The sequence below is a fragment of the Pleurodeles waltl genome, chromosome 6 (assembly GCF_031143425.1).
Source record: "Pleurodeles waltl isolate 20211129_DDA chromosome 6, aPleWal1.hap1.20221129, whole genome shotgun sequence".
Lineage (NCBI taxonomy): Eukaryota > Metazoa > Chordata > Amphibia > Caudata > Salamandridae > Pleurodeles > Pleurodeles waltl.
The window spans coordinates 884,372,034-884,388,151 of record NC_090445.1 but is presented as its reverse complement, the minus strand read 5'-3'; the positions used below and the strand labels follow the sequence as shown (position 1 = coordinate 884,388,151).

At 43.5% G+C, this 16,118-nt stretch overlaps 1 protein-coding gene across 1 annotated transcript in view; it reads left to right on the top strand.

The window, feature by feature from the left end:
* Positions 1–16,118, top strand: part of COX15 (cytochrome c oxidase assembly homolog COX15) — a 108,909-nt gene that overhangs the window by 23,075 nt on the left and 69,716 nt on the right. The window contains exon 6 of the mRNA XM_069239674.1: positions 15,591–15,672. Coding sequence (XP_069095775.1) covers positions 15,591–15,672 — 82 coding nt within the window. The remainder of the gene's footprint in view (positions 1–15,590; positions 15,673–16,118) is intronic.

Genomic DNA, 16,118 nt, shown 5'->3' with positions numbered 1-16,118 from the left:
GTCACTCCGGAAGGTACATTTCAATTTACCCGTATGCCTTTTGGTCTGGCTTCCGCTGCGAGTGTGTTTCAACGTATGATGGCAAAGATTTTTGGAGATGTTAAAGGAGTGTTATTTTTTCAGGATGATATACTGGTGATGGGTGAAACAGTTGATGAACATAATATCACACTCAGGAAAGTTCTCAAGATCATTGGTGAAGCTGGTTTAAGTTTGAACAAAGAGAAGTGCACTTTTCTGGTGGAGGAAATTGACTACTTAGGGTACTCTATTTCTAAAGGGAGTATCAAACCAAAAAGAAGTCTATTAGAGGCCATTAGGTTGGCACCAGCACCAACTAATAAAGAACAATTAAGGTCCTTTTTAGGACTTGTGGAATACTACTCCAAGTTTGTGGATAAGTTTGCAAGCAAGACTGAGGATTTACGGAAGTTGCTGAGGAATGGGAGTAAGTTTTGTTGGTCTGGTGAGCAGATGAGTTGCTTTGATAAAATCAAAGGGGAAATTTGTGGTGCAGGTATCCTTACAGCTTTTGACATTAATTTGTGTTCTATCTTGACTGTAGATGCCAGTGGTACTGGTTTAGGAGCTGTGTTGTCACAAAAGCATGGGAGTCAAGAGAAGACGGTTGCATTTGCGTCTCGAACTTTGACCCAGACGGAACGGAATTATTCTGTTATTGAACGGGAGGCCTTGGCGGCTGTATGGGGTACAGAATACTTCAGAACGTATGTGTGGGGGTTGGAGTTTACTTTGAGGAGTGATCACAAACCATTGCTAAGGATATTGTCTGCTGGTGGTGCGGGGAAGGGATCAGCGAGGTTGGCCAGACTTTCTGCAAGGTTGCAAGAGTATTTGTATCAAGTTGAGTATGTCCAAGGTTGGAAAAATGTCTGAGCAGGTTGTCTCTTGACTGGGAAAAAGTTGATCCTCAATCGATAAAGTGTTGCGATACGGATGATGCTGTAGCCTCTATATGTGATGTGGTTGAGTGGGGTTTGGGTACATTTACGCTGGAGGAATGGAAGAGTGAGATGGCTGCAGATGATTGTCTTAAGTATGTTTTCAAACTAGTTTCTTTAGGGGCTAGAAGAGAGAGTTCTCTTCCGTTGTCGGTAAGACCATTTCTGGATGTGTTAGATGAATTGTCGTGTTGTGGAGACAGTGTATTGATGCGGGGAGAACGTTTTGTTCCACCAGCTGGGTTAAGGTTTAAATTATTTTCCTTAGCTCATGAAGGTCACTTGGGTCAGGGGATGACAAGCAGGAGGTTGAAAGAGTTTTTTTGGTGGCCTGGTTTAGATGGTCAGGTCAAGTGTTGGGTGGAGCAGTGTAGACTGTGCAAGGAGAGTGAGAAGAGGTTGAAAGTCGGAGTGGGCAGGATGGAAGGGCACATTGAAGATCCTGGGAAACCCTGGCACACGATTTGTTTAGATTTTATTGGTCCACTTTTTGAACTTCCTCTTCAGATGCGTTTTGCAGTAGTGGTGGTGGATGTACATTCAAGATGGTTAGTGGTTAAATTCGTAAGTGATGTGACCACAACCACGACCATAAAGGTATTGGAGGACATTTTTATGGAAGAAGGTATTCCTATGGTCATGATTACGGACAATGGCACTCAATTAACTTCGAATGAGATGTGTTTGTTTCTGAAGAATTGTGGAGTGCGTCACACTAGAACGTCCCTATATTATCCTCAGGGTAATGGAATTGTAGAAAGAATCAATAGATTAATCAAGGGGACAGTACAGCTAGCTCTTGCTAATCGTTGTTGTGTGCGGAAAATGATTGTTGATGTGGTACGTGCCTATCGTTCCACAATTCACAGTGTTACTGGCAAGTCTCCTTTTCGAGTGATGAGGGGGCGATCGATAGGGTCGAAATTGATTCCCCCCTGGCTTCAAGAGTGGGTTGCTTCAGGAGGAGTCAAGATGTCAAGTGGTGAGAAGGTTGTTATTCCTCATCACAACTATAAGTTGAAGGTTGGGGATTGGGTTAAAGTCAAGTCAGGAAGAGTCAAGGGGGGTGTTTCGAGATTTAGAGGCCCTTTTCGTGTGAAGAAGGTGGGGAAGTTTCAAGTTGAGATTGAAGGAGGGGAGAAGTGGAATCTGAGAAATGTGGCTTTGTATCAGAGAAGTGGAGCATGTGCCCGTAGTCAAGAGGTGGAAGAGTGCTCGAGTTCATTTTTCTTGGGAAATGGGAGTAAGATGGATGTTGATTCAGAAGCTTTTGCCTTTGGTGTGAGTGATGGAACCTGTGAAAATGCTGGAGAGGTTGTGATACAAAGCACGAGTACAGCTCAAGGAGGTGGGATACAAAGTACAAGTGCATTTCAAGAGGGTGAAAAACAAGGTGCAAGTACACCTCAAGTGGAGACATCCATTCGTAAACAACCAATGAGGATCCATAAGTGTCCTAGTTATTTGAAGGACTATGTAGTGTCCTAAGTTATCTGTTGAACTGTGTTATGAAATAACATTTGTAACTTTTGTTCTAAATTATTGCTTTATTGTTTTCTTTATTAATGTATTACTTATTTGAAGAACTATGTCATTTGTAACATGTATTCTTAAGTACGACTTGTTTTCCATTTCTCTTGTTGTTTTTGTTTATTATTTTTAATTAGTTACTTAGTGTGAAGATAAGAGGATATGTTATGTTTTGATTCCGCGCTGTGTTCGGCGGAATGTTGGCGTCTAAGGATTCTAGAGGCGACAGTTACTGAAGCTTGCCAGAGTGGCTGGATGCTAGGTCGCTTGTAGAAATAAACCTTCTACTTGAACTTACCTCTGTGACAGATTTGAGTTTATTCACATCAGTCTTCTAGCGAAAAAGGATGCAGTGAGGCTCAGATGTCACTCAACTGTTGTCCATTGGCAAATTGAAATGGGTGAGGAAGCATAAAGTTTGTCTCCTCAGATGTTCCTCTCTCTACTCAACCCCCAGCCAATGGTTGATAGGCAGATACGTTGGTGCTCTAGAGAATGCCATAAACCAGCAGAAAATATCAAACATTCAGATTCCAGTTTTTCATAAACACACTAAGAAACCCTGGCAATCGAGAGGTTAGGTGTTTGTGATGCTCATTTTAGAAAGATACCGACCCACATGCTATCAGAAACAGCCGTACTGTTTCATTTAGTATGGAAATGTGCCAAAATAGCGATTAACTTTGTCCCCTTGCCTAATAGGATAGACAATAGCGCTAGTTTGACTTTCCTGGGTGCCTGTGTGCTGGGGCAGGCTCTTAGACTTGAAAGTTGGAAAAATATAACACAGCAAGAACTGTCAATACTAAAGTAAGAAATACATAGCTCTTACATGGCTGGGTAAGGAACTACTCATGATTGTGAAATTGTTTACTATTGTGTAGGAATGGTCTGAAACGGAACCTGTACATAGAAACAAAAGGAGAAACTATTACAAGTTAAGAGATGGCATGGCTAAAGGGAGATCTTATGTTAATTCCCTTCTTTCTACATGTTACACATCCATGTGTTATGTTTGTGATACAGAACTTAGCATATGTTTGTAATAATTTTGAGGATGAGTGCAAAATGACTGTGAATAAATATGTTGGAGATATCTCTGACTGATATTGTACTGAGTATAAGTAGGGCTTGAATACTAGCAATTTCCTTATTTTGACACCTTTCTGCAGATCTACATACCGGGCCTAGAGGTAGCAGTAACTAATAGTTCAAGGACTGAAATGTTTCTGAACTTCCTTCCTCCACTTTCTTATTCCCTTCACTGCGCCCTGTCTTGCTCGTTGCCATCTACATTGTCACTTTATACCCATGCTTTTTTCTGGGTAACAGCTGTTATGCTTTCTTTCTCTGCCTCATTTTAATGAGTTACAATGTAGTTTCAGATGTTTGTTCGATACCAAAATCTCAAGAAAAGGCGTTGCTTTGGGCTGTCAGTCTCATCCAAAGGCCTCATACACTTATTCATTGCAGCATGCATATGAAGTCACCCCCTCCACTTACATGTATGTCAAGGCCATCTGCCAAGCTTGGCAGCCCTGGCCACATGATCATCACCAACTCCTTTGGGCCTGAGCAGACTTTCCAGTAAACCCGTACGTCCGTGTTGAAAAAAATGCAGTGCCTCGTTTTTTAGGTCTTGCCTAGACAATGTCTTTTTGGTCATAAATAAGGTAACATAAATGCTTATAACACTTTTTATTATAACTTTTCAACATGCTGCACAGCACCCGTATTGCTCTACAACATAGCTTAAACACTTATAAGGTCCCAAAAGCGAGACCTATTGGCTATGCCAATGGTTGTTATACTAAAGCGGTCACAGTGTAGTCAGTTTAACCTGGGAATATGGACTCAATCAATCAATCAGTCAATTTTTAGAGCGCGCTACTCACCCATAGGGTCTCAAGGCGCTGTGGGGTATGCCCTCCGGGTTCAGTCGAAGAGTCAAGTCTTGAGGTCCTTCCTGAATTGAGGTAGCGATGGCGACTGTCTGAGGTGGAGAGGTAAGGTGTTCCAACATTTTGCAGCCAGGTAGGTGAACGAACTTACTCCAGCGAGGACTTCTTTATACGGGGTACAGTGGCGAGTGACTTCTGGGAGGAACAGAGAGGTCTGGCAGGGGAGTATGAGGTGATGCGGTTGTTGAGATAGCTGGGTCCAAGGTTGTGGAGGGCCCTTCTAGGGGTGTATGAGGAGTTTGAAATGTATTCTCTTCTCGGTGGGGAGCCAGTGGAGGTCTTTCAGGTGTCCTGTGATGTGTTCTCGGTGTGGATGTTCAGAACCAGTCTGGTGGCGGCGTTCTGGATTTGTTGTAGCTTGCTCAGATTCTTCTTGGTGGTTCCGGCATAGAGGGTTTTGCCATAGTCAAGTCTGCTTGTGACCATAGTGTGTGTCACTGTTTTGCTGCAGTCGCTTGGGATCCATCTGAAGATCTTCCGTAGGAGTCGGAGGGTGTGGAAACAGGTGGAGGCGACTAAGTGGACCTGTCTTGTCATGGTGAGCGCTGAGTCAAGGACGACGCCGAGGTCGCGAGCGTGATCTGTGGGAGTGGAGGGACTGCCAAGTGTTGAAGGTCACCAGGAGTCATCCCAGGCTGAAGAAAATGGTCCCAGGATGAGGATCTCGGTCTTGTCGGAGTTCAGCTTAAGGCAACTCTCCTTCAGCCAGGCGGCGACTGTCTCAATCCCGTCTTGGAAGTTCTTCTTGGCCATGGGGCGGGTTCAGACAGGGAGATGATCAGCTGGGTTTCATCAACGTAGGAGACGATGTTCAGACCGTAGTTCCTGACGATTGGGGCAAGAGGGGCCCTGTAGATGTTAAAAGGCATGGGGCTCAACGAGGATCCTTGGGGTACTCCACAGCTGATCTCTGTAGGTTCTGACAAGTGTGGCGGGAGCTTGACTTTGCGTTCTACCTGTCACATAGGGTGCAGTGGGACACTCTGTTGAAGGTGACTGACAGGTCTAGTAGGATGAGGGCTGCTGTTTGGTCGAGGAGAGAGTTGATGTCATCTGTGGCGGCGAGCAGGGTGGTCTCTGTGCTATTAGTTCTGAATCCTGTATAGGAGATGTCCCGGATGTTGTTGTCCTCGATGTGTTGGCGAAGCTGAGTGTTGATTGTTTTTTCGGCGACCTTGGCTGGGAAAGGCAGCAGCGAGATGGGGTGGTAGTTCTTGAGATCCGTTGGGTCAGCTGTGGGTTTATTCAGTAGCGGGCAGATCTCAGCATGCTTCCAGTCCTTGGGGAAGGTGGCTGACTAGGGAGCAGTTGATGGTCTTGCAGAGCTCGGGTGCAATGGATGCACTGGCCTTGTTGAAGATGTAGTAGGGGGCAAGGGTCAGTGGGGGCTCAGGAGTAGATGCTGCTCATGATGGAACGAGTCTTGTCCGTCTTAAGGGGGCTCCAGGCATGCAGGAGCAGTGGGGGTTTGTGGATCCTGGTTGGGGCGTTGTTGGTGAGTTTGGGGAGTCTTGGGGTCCGAAGCTGTTATAGATGTCCTTGATTTTCTGGTGGAAGAAGGTGGCTAGCCTGTCGCAGAGGTCCTGGGATGGTGGGATGTTAGTGGTCTCAGCTTGTGGTTTGGCGACTGGTGGTTTGGACTTACCTTGCTGGTAAATATCTAAGGTAGTTCTTGTAAAACTCTGCTTCAAATGTCCTGTTTGTTTCACAATGGGTAATGTGGATTACTTGGCCATAGTACTACTTCATTCATAAGTTTGAAAATAATCTGAGGAACACTATTGCTAATTGTATTTTATTTATAATTGAGTTCTTTCATTTGGCATTCATTCTTATAAGACATTTGACAATTCTTTTTTTGCTTCATCTTTTTTTTCTGTTCCGGAATCAAAAATATTTGCATTTCAGCTGCATTTGAGTATTAAATATTCTTATCCAAATAGTCCTTTTCACACCCTTTTCCTTCTATTGCAAGTTTTCATTTGCAGAGTTACTACCTCTTTAGCAGTTTTTCTGAACGCAGTCCCTGGTTATGTAAATAACTGCAGAATCATCTCTTTATCCAATTGCTAACATAATTATTTTCTCTGATTAAATCCTGTTGTTTTAATATAAACTATTGTCATTAGATAACCAATATTCACTTGAAACTCACTAAGAACTGCATACAATAATTTGTTTAGTAGCATTGAATGCATTTGTTCCTAAAAAGTCTCTTCTGTAGTAGTTAATGAGTGTATGTGAAGTGTAATGTTCCCAGAAGGTCTCATCTAATATTCATCATCAGAATACTTTATTTCTGCAACTTGTCATAAAAGCAGCAAATATAAAAAATATTAAAACAAGAATTTTAAACAAATGCGTAGTAATTCAATTGATAAAAATTGAATAACATCAATAAATACAAATTGATAAAAAAGAATCAAACCAGTGCCAATAAATGTAAAAACAGAGATACATAATCCCACCACATAAATTGAGAGGCAGAGCATCTACTTATGCAAATTGATAAAATGCAAGAGAAAGCATTATATATCTGAGTAAGAGAAAGGGGCCTTGTATTTAGATCCTAAGCGACTTCCAGCTCATAGAAACCAAGCAGATGGAAAAGCTCTGGCTTGTGCACATCTTCTGACAAATTTTCCACATTCTTATTAAGTAACGAGACACAGCAAACACTGTACTCTGAGTAGCGTCTGTTTTTAGAATTTGCTGGGCCACAGTGAGGTTTCTCACCCCAAGGTTACAATAAATAGGTGTGAGCCATTTGTGTCTTCCCCCAGCAATAAGCAGGGCAAAAAAAGAGTATGCCTCTCAGTCTCCTCACTTAAGCTACACCCTGGGCATAAAGTCCTTCCATCCACAGACGAGCCCCCCACTTGGCAGTAAAAGAAGCGAGGGGCAGCATGCCATATCTGAACTGCAGATACAGCTTCCTTCCTAGAGGACGCTCTATCTCATTTAAAAACATTCACATTTATAAACATCCATAAATAAAATAAATGTATCAGTGAGAGTACCATGTGATACATGTCGACAATTGCAGTCCATTAAAGTGCCTATATTTCATTTTCAAAGCCAGTTTACTAATTGTTTAATATTCCCGGGGATCAGTCTAAAGATTACCACAGCTTATCTTTACACAAGGGTCTCCTTTACATATCTTACCCAGGGAATACTTCCTGAACCCAGCATGGCCAAAACCTCCTCCAATCCTTCCTGGTAGGCCCCAAGCTCTTCTGTTGCCCAGATACGCCTCCACAACAATAATGGCCTGACACCTACCACTTCTGATATTGGCCTAACATCCATATCTAGCCTGATGGGAATTATTGGGTGCTGGTAGGAAGCCCACCATTTGCAGGTTCCCTATGTCCTAATGGCACCATAGCTCAGCTCTATACAGGGATGAGCCAAGCATTTGCCGCTTGTATATCTGAATCACTGGAGCTACTGGACAAAAACCTGACCTATTTAACACTCTAATCAGAGCCCCTGTGTTCTGCCTCAGTCTAAGCTTGGATTTGGCGATATGTGGGGTCAAATCAAGCTGTTCTGTCAAGGTCCGGCCCTAGTACTCCAATACCTGGACCTTCTCCAGATGGGTCCCAAGCAATATTGGATTTGGTCTCATACTAGGGCATGGTTTCTGGCTTTGGCTACACTAATTTTGAGTCCCCTCTGGCAGCAAAAACTCGCAAAACGATCTAAAATCTTCTGTAGTCCCATTGGAGATTTTGATAATAGTAGGGTATCATCTGTGAACATCAAGGCTTTGGCCTTGATGTTGGTCAGACAGGGAGCGTCTCCATTGCACTTAGATAAGAAGGCTATCAAGTCATTGACATACAGTGTGAAAAGGGTTGAAGCCAGGACACACCCCTGCCTTACTCCTCTGTCAATACTAAAAGCTTCCATCATCTGACCCAGCTTTCCACATCAGACACGTGACTGTGAAGTTTTATTATGGCAGATAGGTCACCTGGGACCCCCATGTCTGCCAAAACACTCCAGATTGTTTCCTCTGTACAAAATCAAATGCTGAACGTAAATCGACAAAGGCAGCGTAAAGTCGACCACCTTCAAGTTACACTATTTTCCAGTAGATAAGCGGGAGACTGAAAACCTGATCCACCCTTCTGGGTGGTTCCCTAAACCCCACCTGAAGGGAAGACAGGATTCCTGCATCCCAGATCCAAGTTAACAGATGCTCCAGAATAACTCTACTAAATAGCTTTTGTGAACAATCAAGAAGACTGTTCGGTCGGAGCCCTTTTTGTGTATTGGGACTATCTCTGCCCATGCCCATGTTGTCAGTAGAGGGGCACCTAATTAGATGGCATTAAATAAATTTACAAAATAAGAAGCCCGCATCTCAGCCTGCCCCTTGTAGAAGTCTCCCGGAATCTTGTCAAGACCAGGGGCCTTATTTGGGACTACCTTCAACAGTGCTCGTTTTACCTCAGGGAGTGTTACTGGTGCGATTTTCATTTGGAGATCCTTAGTGCACCAGCTGGCTGGTTCACCTTTTGCACTATAAGGTGCAACAGTGCCCTCATTGCTAATTGGGACATACAGTCTTGAGAAATGAGCAACCTAAGCATCAGCAGAGACACATTCACCTCTACTGGACAATAGCCCTCCTTTGATCCTGTAGCAAGCAGGTGCCAGAAGGCTTTTTGATCACACACCCTAGCTGTTTCTAATAGATTTTTCCACAGCCGCCTGTCCCATTCTTTGTTTGCATCACTGATACACTTTTTAAATACTGCTCTCCTCTCTTTTATTTCCTCCTTATTTGTAGACCTAATAGCTGGCATACGGATAGCCCTGGCTGTCCTGCAAGCCTTGTTGTACCAGGACACAAAGGGCTTTCTCCCAAAGGATTTTTTAGTTGTCGCACAAAAATAATCCCTAAGCTGGGCAAATAAATTATTATAGATGATAGATACTTGCTCTAGCAAATCATCCGGAACCACATCCCACTTCAGGGACAGGAGCTGGTCAATGCTACAACCAACAAGTCTATATATCCCTTACAACTGTTCCCTTGAATTAGCTTATTGGCCCACTTGACACAACCTTTGTTAATGGAAATGTGTAGCCTGCGTTCAAACGGTTCAGTCGCTGCCAGGAATTCTTCAACAGGTACCGGTGCATTGTGATCACTGTTGGCTCTATTGAGTACCATAATGTCTTATATGTATGGCCAAACTCTTACATCTGCAAGGATATAATCAATAAGGCTAGTTCCCGAGGACCGATTAAAAGTATGTTTCCCTTCTTTATCAGACTGGTTACTACCATTTGTTGCCTGCAAGCCCTGGTTCAATACTAAAGCTTTAATTTGCAATGCCAGAGCAGACCACTTCCTAATAGGTGGCATATCCAGGAGAGGGATCAACCAAGCAACATCCTCATCCTATGCTAAGGGAACTGGACAAGCATCCAGCGGCTCAAACTGACAGATGAAGTCCTCGCACACAAGCTTCAATGCTCCTGCTGGTATGTTACTCATATGTGTGTTCAATAATTCAGCAGTCAACGATTGACTGCTAGTTCCCCCAGGCCTAATATAAACATTATAAATGTACACGCAGATTGATTGAAAGGTTATCAAGACATAAAGAATATCAATTGAATGGACCATTATTTCTTGGGCCTTCCAATTAAGAGTGGCGCTAACCCAAGTCACTAGGCCCCCCAAAGGCCTACCTCTCCCACCTGTGACAGCTAGCTTACTAAAAAGTGTAGCCAGACCGATGTACAAGCCTGGTAGACCAGGTTTCCTGGAAGAGACCGATTGAGTGGACATCTATAAATTTGCCCCATTCAAGATTCTCAGCTTTATTACACAACCCTCCTACATTCCATGACACTATTCTAAACGGATTTACAGGCGATTAATTTCCAAGATTGGTGTGGAGAACCAAAAGGTGGCTTACTGACATTGAATCATTAGATGTACCTATATCTGGAGTGACAGGCTCCCTGTGAGCATCCAATATTAGACCACTAGTAATACGCTGATCACCCTCTCCTTGGGTCAGAGTTATATCAGATTGGAGGAATCTAGGTTGTAACAACCCACCATTGTCGCTCAGCGCATCATGACAGATGGTTGAATTTGTTGTTGCCACCCTATCCCCAGTTCCCAGACCAGAATTACAAATCCTTCTATCAACATGCTCTGATATTAAGTGAGTCAACCCCATCTAATGCATCAAAACGGTTATGTAAAGGGATTCCCAAAATGCCTGTATTGCTAGTGTATTTATTATGGCTACCTGCCATGTCCCTGTACAAGTGAGGGCACCTATTATGGGGCGTCAAAGTTTTCCTCTGAACATGTCCAGACTTCTAAAAGTACACCAGAGGAAGGGGCTTAATAGAAGTTTCAGCACTAAAACCCCAAGTACATCTAAGAACCAAATTCTGCAACAACCTAGGAGATCTGAAGTTTATCACCACTCAATCACCCTGCCGATCTACGGGCCCTGGTCCCAGCCAATCCACCCTGTGTGTTAGAAGGATGTCATTTGCCATGCTAATGGAGAAGTTCCTGTACTGAACCAGCTAGTTTAGACTCTTGTTGGTAAGTTCTTCCTGGCTGTCTCTCTGCACCTGCTGCAAACTGGGCATGCCCGCTAAAACCAACACCTAAAGGACAACATGCAGGTAGGAGGTTTATAGCAGGTTGTTTCTGAAAGATCTGAGGTGGCTTGGTTTGTGGTTGTGTTAAACCCACCCTCCCTCTTGAGGAATTTAAACCACCTCCAAGTTGTGGTACAACAGAAGCAGTGCCTTTTAAACAATTTTGGTTTATACGTCCGCCTGGAATTGGTGCAGCAGAAGTGCACCCGATGCCTTTGGCCACAAGCTGCAAATCACTGGCTGATTGAATTGCAGAGTACTGTATGTTTTCAGACTGTGGGCCACCGGGGCCAGGGCAACAGAGCGTAATAGGTTGTTCAGCGTTAGGTTCAGTAATTCTCTTTTCAACCAATGTCAATCAGGCCAAAATCGGGAGAGTTCGGCCACCAAAACGTCTTTAACCCTCGTTAGATATGTCTCCATCAAGTCACTAGTCCAGTTCGGAGTGGACCGGACCTCGTTCCTAGGTACAGGGGTGTGGAATTTATTAAAATATCTACTTGTCCACAGGATAGGTTGCTTCTCAAATCTACTTGTCCTGTAAAAAGATCTACTTGTCCCTTTGGTGCCATGTAGTGTGGCGCCAAATTATGGCAGCAATCTCATTATGTAAGAGCTCTGATAATAGCCTCTCTGATTATGCCAGGGCTACTACCATAGTAGGGCTTGAATACTTGCAGTTTCAATCCCTACTGTAGCAATTCCCTTATTTTTCCACCTTTCTGCAGATCTGCATACTGGGGCTGGAGGAAGCAGTAAGCAATAGTTCCAGGGCTGGAATGCCTTTGAGTCTGCAAACCTACTAACCTGCATGTTTTAAAGATCTTCACCAGCTTCTCTCTAATATTTTCCCATAATAAGAAAGGTTGGACATTTACTCCTGACAATGGCAGAATTAGAACTTCTTCCAGGGTTGGGAAGCAAGTGGCTGGAGGGAAAATGAACTTGCAAATGCTCAATAGATTTTCACATGAGCAAATCTACACATGCGTATTTACCCATGCTAAAATACAGTTCACAAATATTTTATAGGGGGTACGACATATACCATGGGCGCACTTTAGTGACTTTCTTTAAGAATTTGGGGCCACATGTAGGTAGGTTCAGATTTGCGACCCGCAAATTGCGAGTCGCAAATTCGAATGTAGGATGGTGTCCCTGACACAATCTGTGATTCGCAAGGGCTTCGCAAATGCACACCTCACGAATAATCATGAGGTGGGTCGCAATTTGCGACCCCCTTGCGAATGGCGGCCTCACAGGGATGGTGGCCTGCTGGAGACAGCAGACCACCATGTCTGTGACTGCTTTTCAATAAAGCAGTTTTTTTTTTTTTGTAATGCAGCCCGTTTTCCTTAAAGGAAAACGAGATGCATTACAAAAACGAAAAAGGAAACGTTTTCAATGGGGAAGGGGTCCCAGGGGGACCCCTTCCCTTTTGTGAAAGTGTTAGCACCCATTTGAAATGGGTGCAAACTGCAATTGGTTTGCGCCCGCGTTCGCAAAACAGTCCTACATTGCACTGCGAGTCGCAATTAGGAAGGGAACACCCCTTCCTAATTGCGAGTCGCAAACCCGTTTTGCGATTCGGTAACCAGGTTACCGAATCGCAAAACTGGGTTTGTGCATCGCAATGTGCTTTTTGCACGTCGCAAACAGCGAAAGTCGCTGTTTGCGAAATGCAAAAAGCTGCCTACATGTGGGTCTTGGTCCCTAATTAGGTCTGGTGTTAAAGACATTTTGTTTTTATTAAACTTCTATTTCTCTCTCTTTCGGCTGGCTTTACTGTGAGTGATCGCATTCTTCTCTTCCACAAGGAGCATATTGGCACACAAAGTAGTTTTGTTCAGTGTCAGGAACTACAGTGGCAATCAGTGACGTAACGAAACTGGAGGGTGCCCCTTTGCAAAGAACATGAAGGAGCCCCCTCTCCAGACTCACTCAGGGCAGGTGCTGTGCTGAAGGGGCCCCCTGGAGGGCGGCTGCGGGGCCTTTGTTATGCCACTGGTGGCAACGTGTGCTTTTAGAGTTCAAAAACGTTTTTTTTTTTTTTTTGCCAGTGTTTGTTACAATGTTGAGGGCCTGGTAGCTCCCACAACAATAAAGTGTTACAAAAGCCATGTCAAAACAAGACACCCATTGATGAAACTAAAAGACTTATAAAAATATGTCAGATCAGTTGGCTTTGTCAGTGTTTGTTTATTTTCATGCTTCCCATAATCGTGTTGAAAATGGTTACACTGATTTTCCATTAGAAATATTTTTGGGAAATACTAGCATGCATCAAAACATTTTACTAAATGACACCTCATTTGCATCTAATCAGAGAGCATTCTGGGAGCATTATACTTAGCCTCATAGCCTAAACTTTTCAAACATGTGTATACACGTTTTTTTTATTTGTACTGGAACCAACGTCAGTAGTGAAGTGTGACCTTAAAACATTTATTTACAGCACTCACCCTAATAATGAAGGTTTTCAAATAATGAACCATAAATACAAGTTCGAACAGCATTGTCTTTTGGAAACACATTACCTCAACTGTAGAGAGTTCCACTCTCTGTAAACAGGCAGTCAAAGGGTTTGTGCTGCAGAGGGTTGGGCCTACTTGTCCCAAGGACAAAGTAAACATAAAAACTTGTTGCCCTTGACCCCAAACAAGATGTCCCGGGCGTCGGGCAGGGATTCCACATCCCTGTAGGTAAGACATCATTATCCCCAGAAACTGGTGTTGAGGCTTCACTTTGAGAGTCTGTGGTAGAAATTATATTTGCCTGAGGGCGCCCACTCAGTTTTTAAAGATTTTTGTGGTCATTAGGATGTTTAATAGCAACTTTTGGATGTGCTCCAATAGCATCTGCAAATAAGGCATCCATACAGGTGCTACGGGTTTGGGCCCGCAAGACTGTTTGATCCATTGATTTTTCCACTGTCATGGCACTAGATAGGGCTTGGGGAGAAAGGCCGCCATTGTTTGAATTCTCCCCTGCACCCAGGAACAGCGTTCTTTCAGTTAAAGCAATTTCACTGGAAATAATCCCCACAGCACGCTGCAACATCTTGCCAATACTTGTTACAGGAGGAGGGGTCGCAGCGGCATCAGTGGTATATTTCCTCTTGCCCATTGTCATCAGTTGTGCGCTAGGGTCAAATACTTAACACAACACTTATCCATTAAAGGAGTAAAATCAAGTGGCAGAGTAAATATGAAACAACTTGATGTCGCTATAGGACCATTCGAATAGCCAAAAGGCAGTGGGAAGCCATAAACATATGATACATAGCAAAAGGGGTATCAAAGGCCTACGCTTACCCCTTAAAATTTAAATACAGGAGTCGTTAGAAGGAGTGACGGTCTCCACCCAGGCTCATGCCTGGCAGTGTCCCAGTGGGAGTAACGGGTCCCAATAAGTGCCTCTGGGCATGAGGAATGACGTGGCGCTCCTTTCAACCTGTGAAGGATCCTGGGGGTTTGAATCCAGCCCCCAACTGCAGCAGCGTCTCCTAATTTAAGGAACCATTCTCTGCCTTTCCAGTCTCTCCAGTGTTCCAGAGCGGATGGAGCCCTCCGTGGCTTCCAGGAAGATGACCCGGGAGCAGAGCTGGGGGTGACTCAGGATGAACTTATATTCCAAAGACATTCCTCTCGGCCATCGTTATATAGTTGATTATTAAGGCGGCCTCTTTATTGCAGTTATTTCTGGGCATCATTTGAAGTGCTTGCTGTGGGCCCCCCAGACATTCCGAGATTGTGAGACCCAGAGTATGGACAGGGATTACGTCTTTTTGTAGTACTTAACAACTGTCTCTGTCCTGCTTCCAGTCACCAAAGCCAATTTAAAACTATAGCGTGTGCCGTGTTTCATGTAATGCTCATAAAGCCTGGTCCAAGATACTGAAGTTCACATTGAGAATCACCACCTGAACAATGAGCCAGCCATGCAGGGACGCATTCTTATGACTTATGTGAAGTGTAACGTTCCCAGAAGGTCTCATCTAATTTAAAAAAAAACACTACCAGAGTCTCAACCTGCTTGTTTTCTCTTTCCAGTAAACATTTATGAGGCTAGAAAGCCCTTTCTTGATAGACTAAACCCCATGTGTCTGGCAGCTTGTTTCATGCTCTACTCGTATACATTTTTCAGAAAGGATGGTTTAGGATTATTGTTAAATTGGGATTTTGTGAAAGCACCCTATCATGAATAAAACATCTGGGAAGACTAATTGAAACTTACAATTCTTCTTTCTTAGTTAAGCAAATCCTTGCAAAGGGTGAGGTTAGGTAGAGGCAGAACGTTTCCTCCAATCTGTGTTTCACAAATATCTCTTCAAATAAACTTCTGATGTAGTTGTCTGCGCTCTCTTTGTCTTAGTGTGTGAATGCACCACATAAACATACTTGCTCAAAGCAGCTTCACTTTGTATTATTACTACTGCTGGTTGATCATTTAGAGGAATGCCTTCTCTCATTTTTTCTAACAGTTAGCTGAAACACGCAAGCTTGTGCAATTAAGAAGATTTGCTCATGGGACAGCCGGCCTTGTCTTTCTTACTGCTCTGTCAGGTAACAAATGTTTCACAGTGTACCCCAAAGTACAAGAGTGAACTTTGAAACACATTGAATAATTCTGCAGATAACACTATAAATGTTCTACTGTAGTAGGAAGGTTGCACCCAAAAATAAAGATTATATTTTTAACATCTGCTGTCACCTGGTATAATTTAACTTGCTTGTACATTGTGTGTGTGTCCACCTTGGAGTAGTATACAAAATGGCCAGCTTTTGCAATGCCAGTGTCTCTAAATCAGGATTGGCTTATTATTAATAGTGTTTTACAATTTTACTGGCATTTCCTCCCATAAACCTAACACTCCAAGCCACTCTTGATGTTGGATATTACAAGAATTCCAGTTATATTGCTGCTGGATTTTTTTCTTGGTTAATCGTATCTGGATTGTGCAGCCCATGTTGCAAGATCACCCTTTTCTAGTGAATGTTAATTTTTCAGA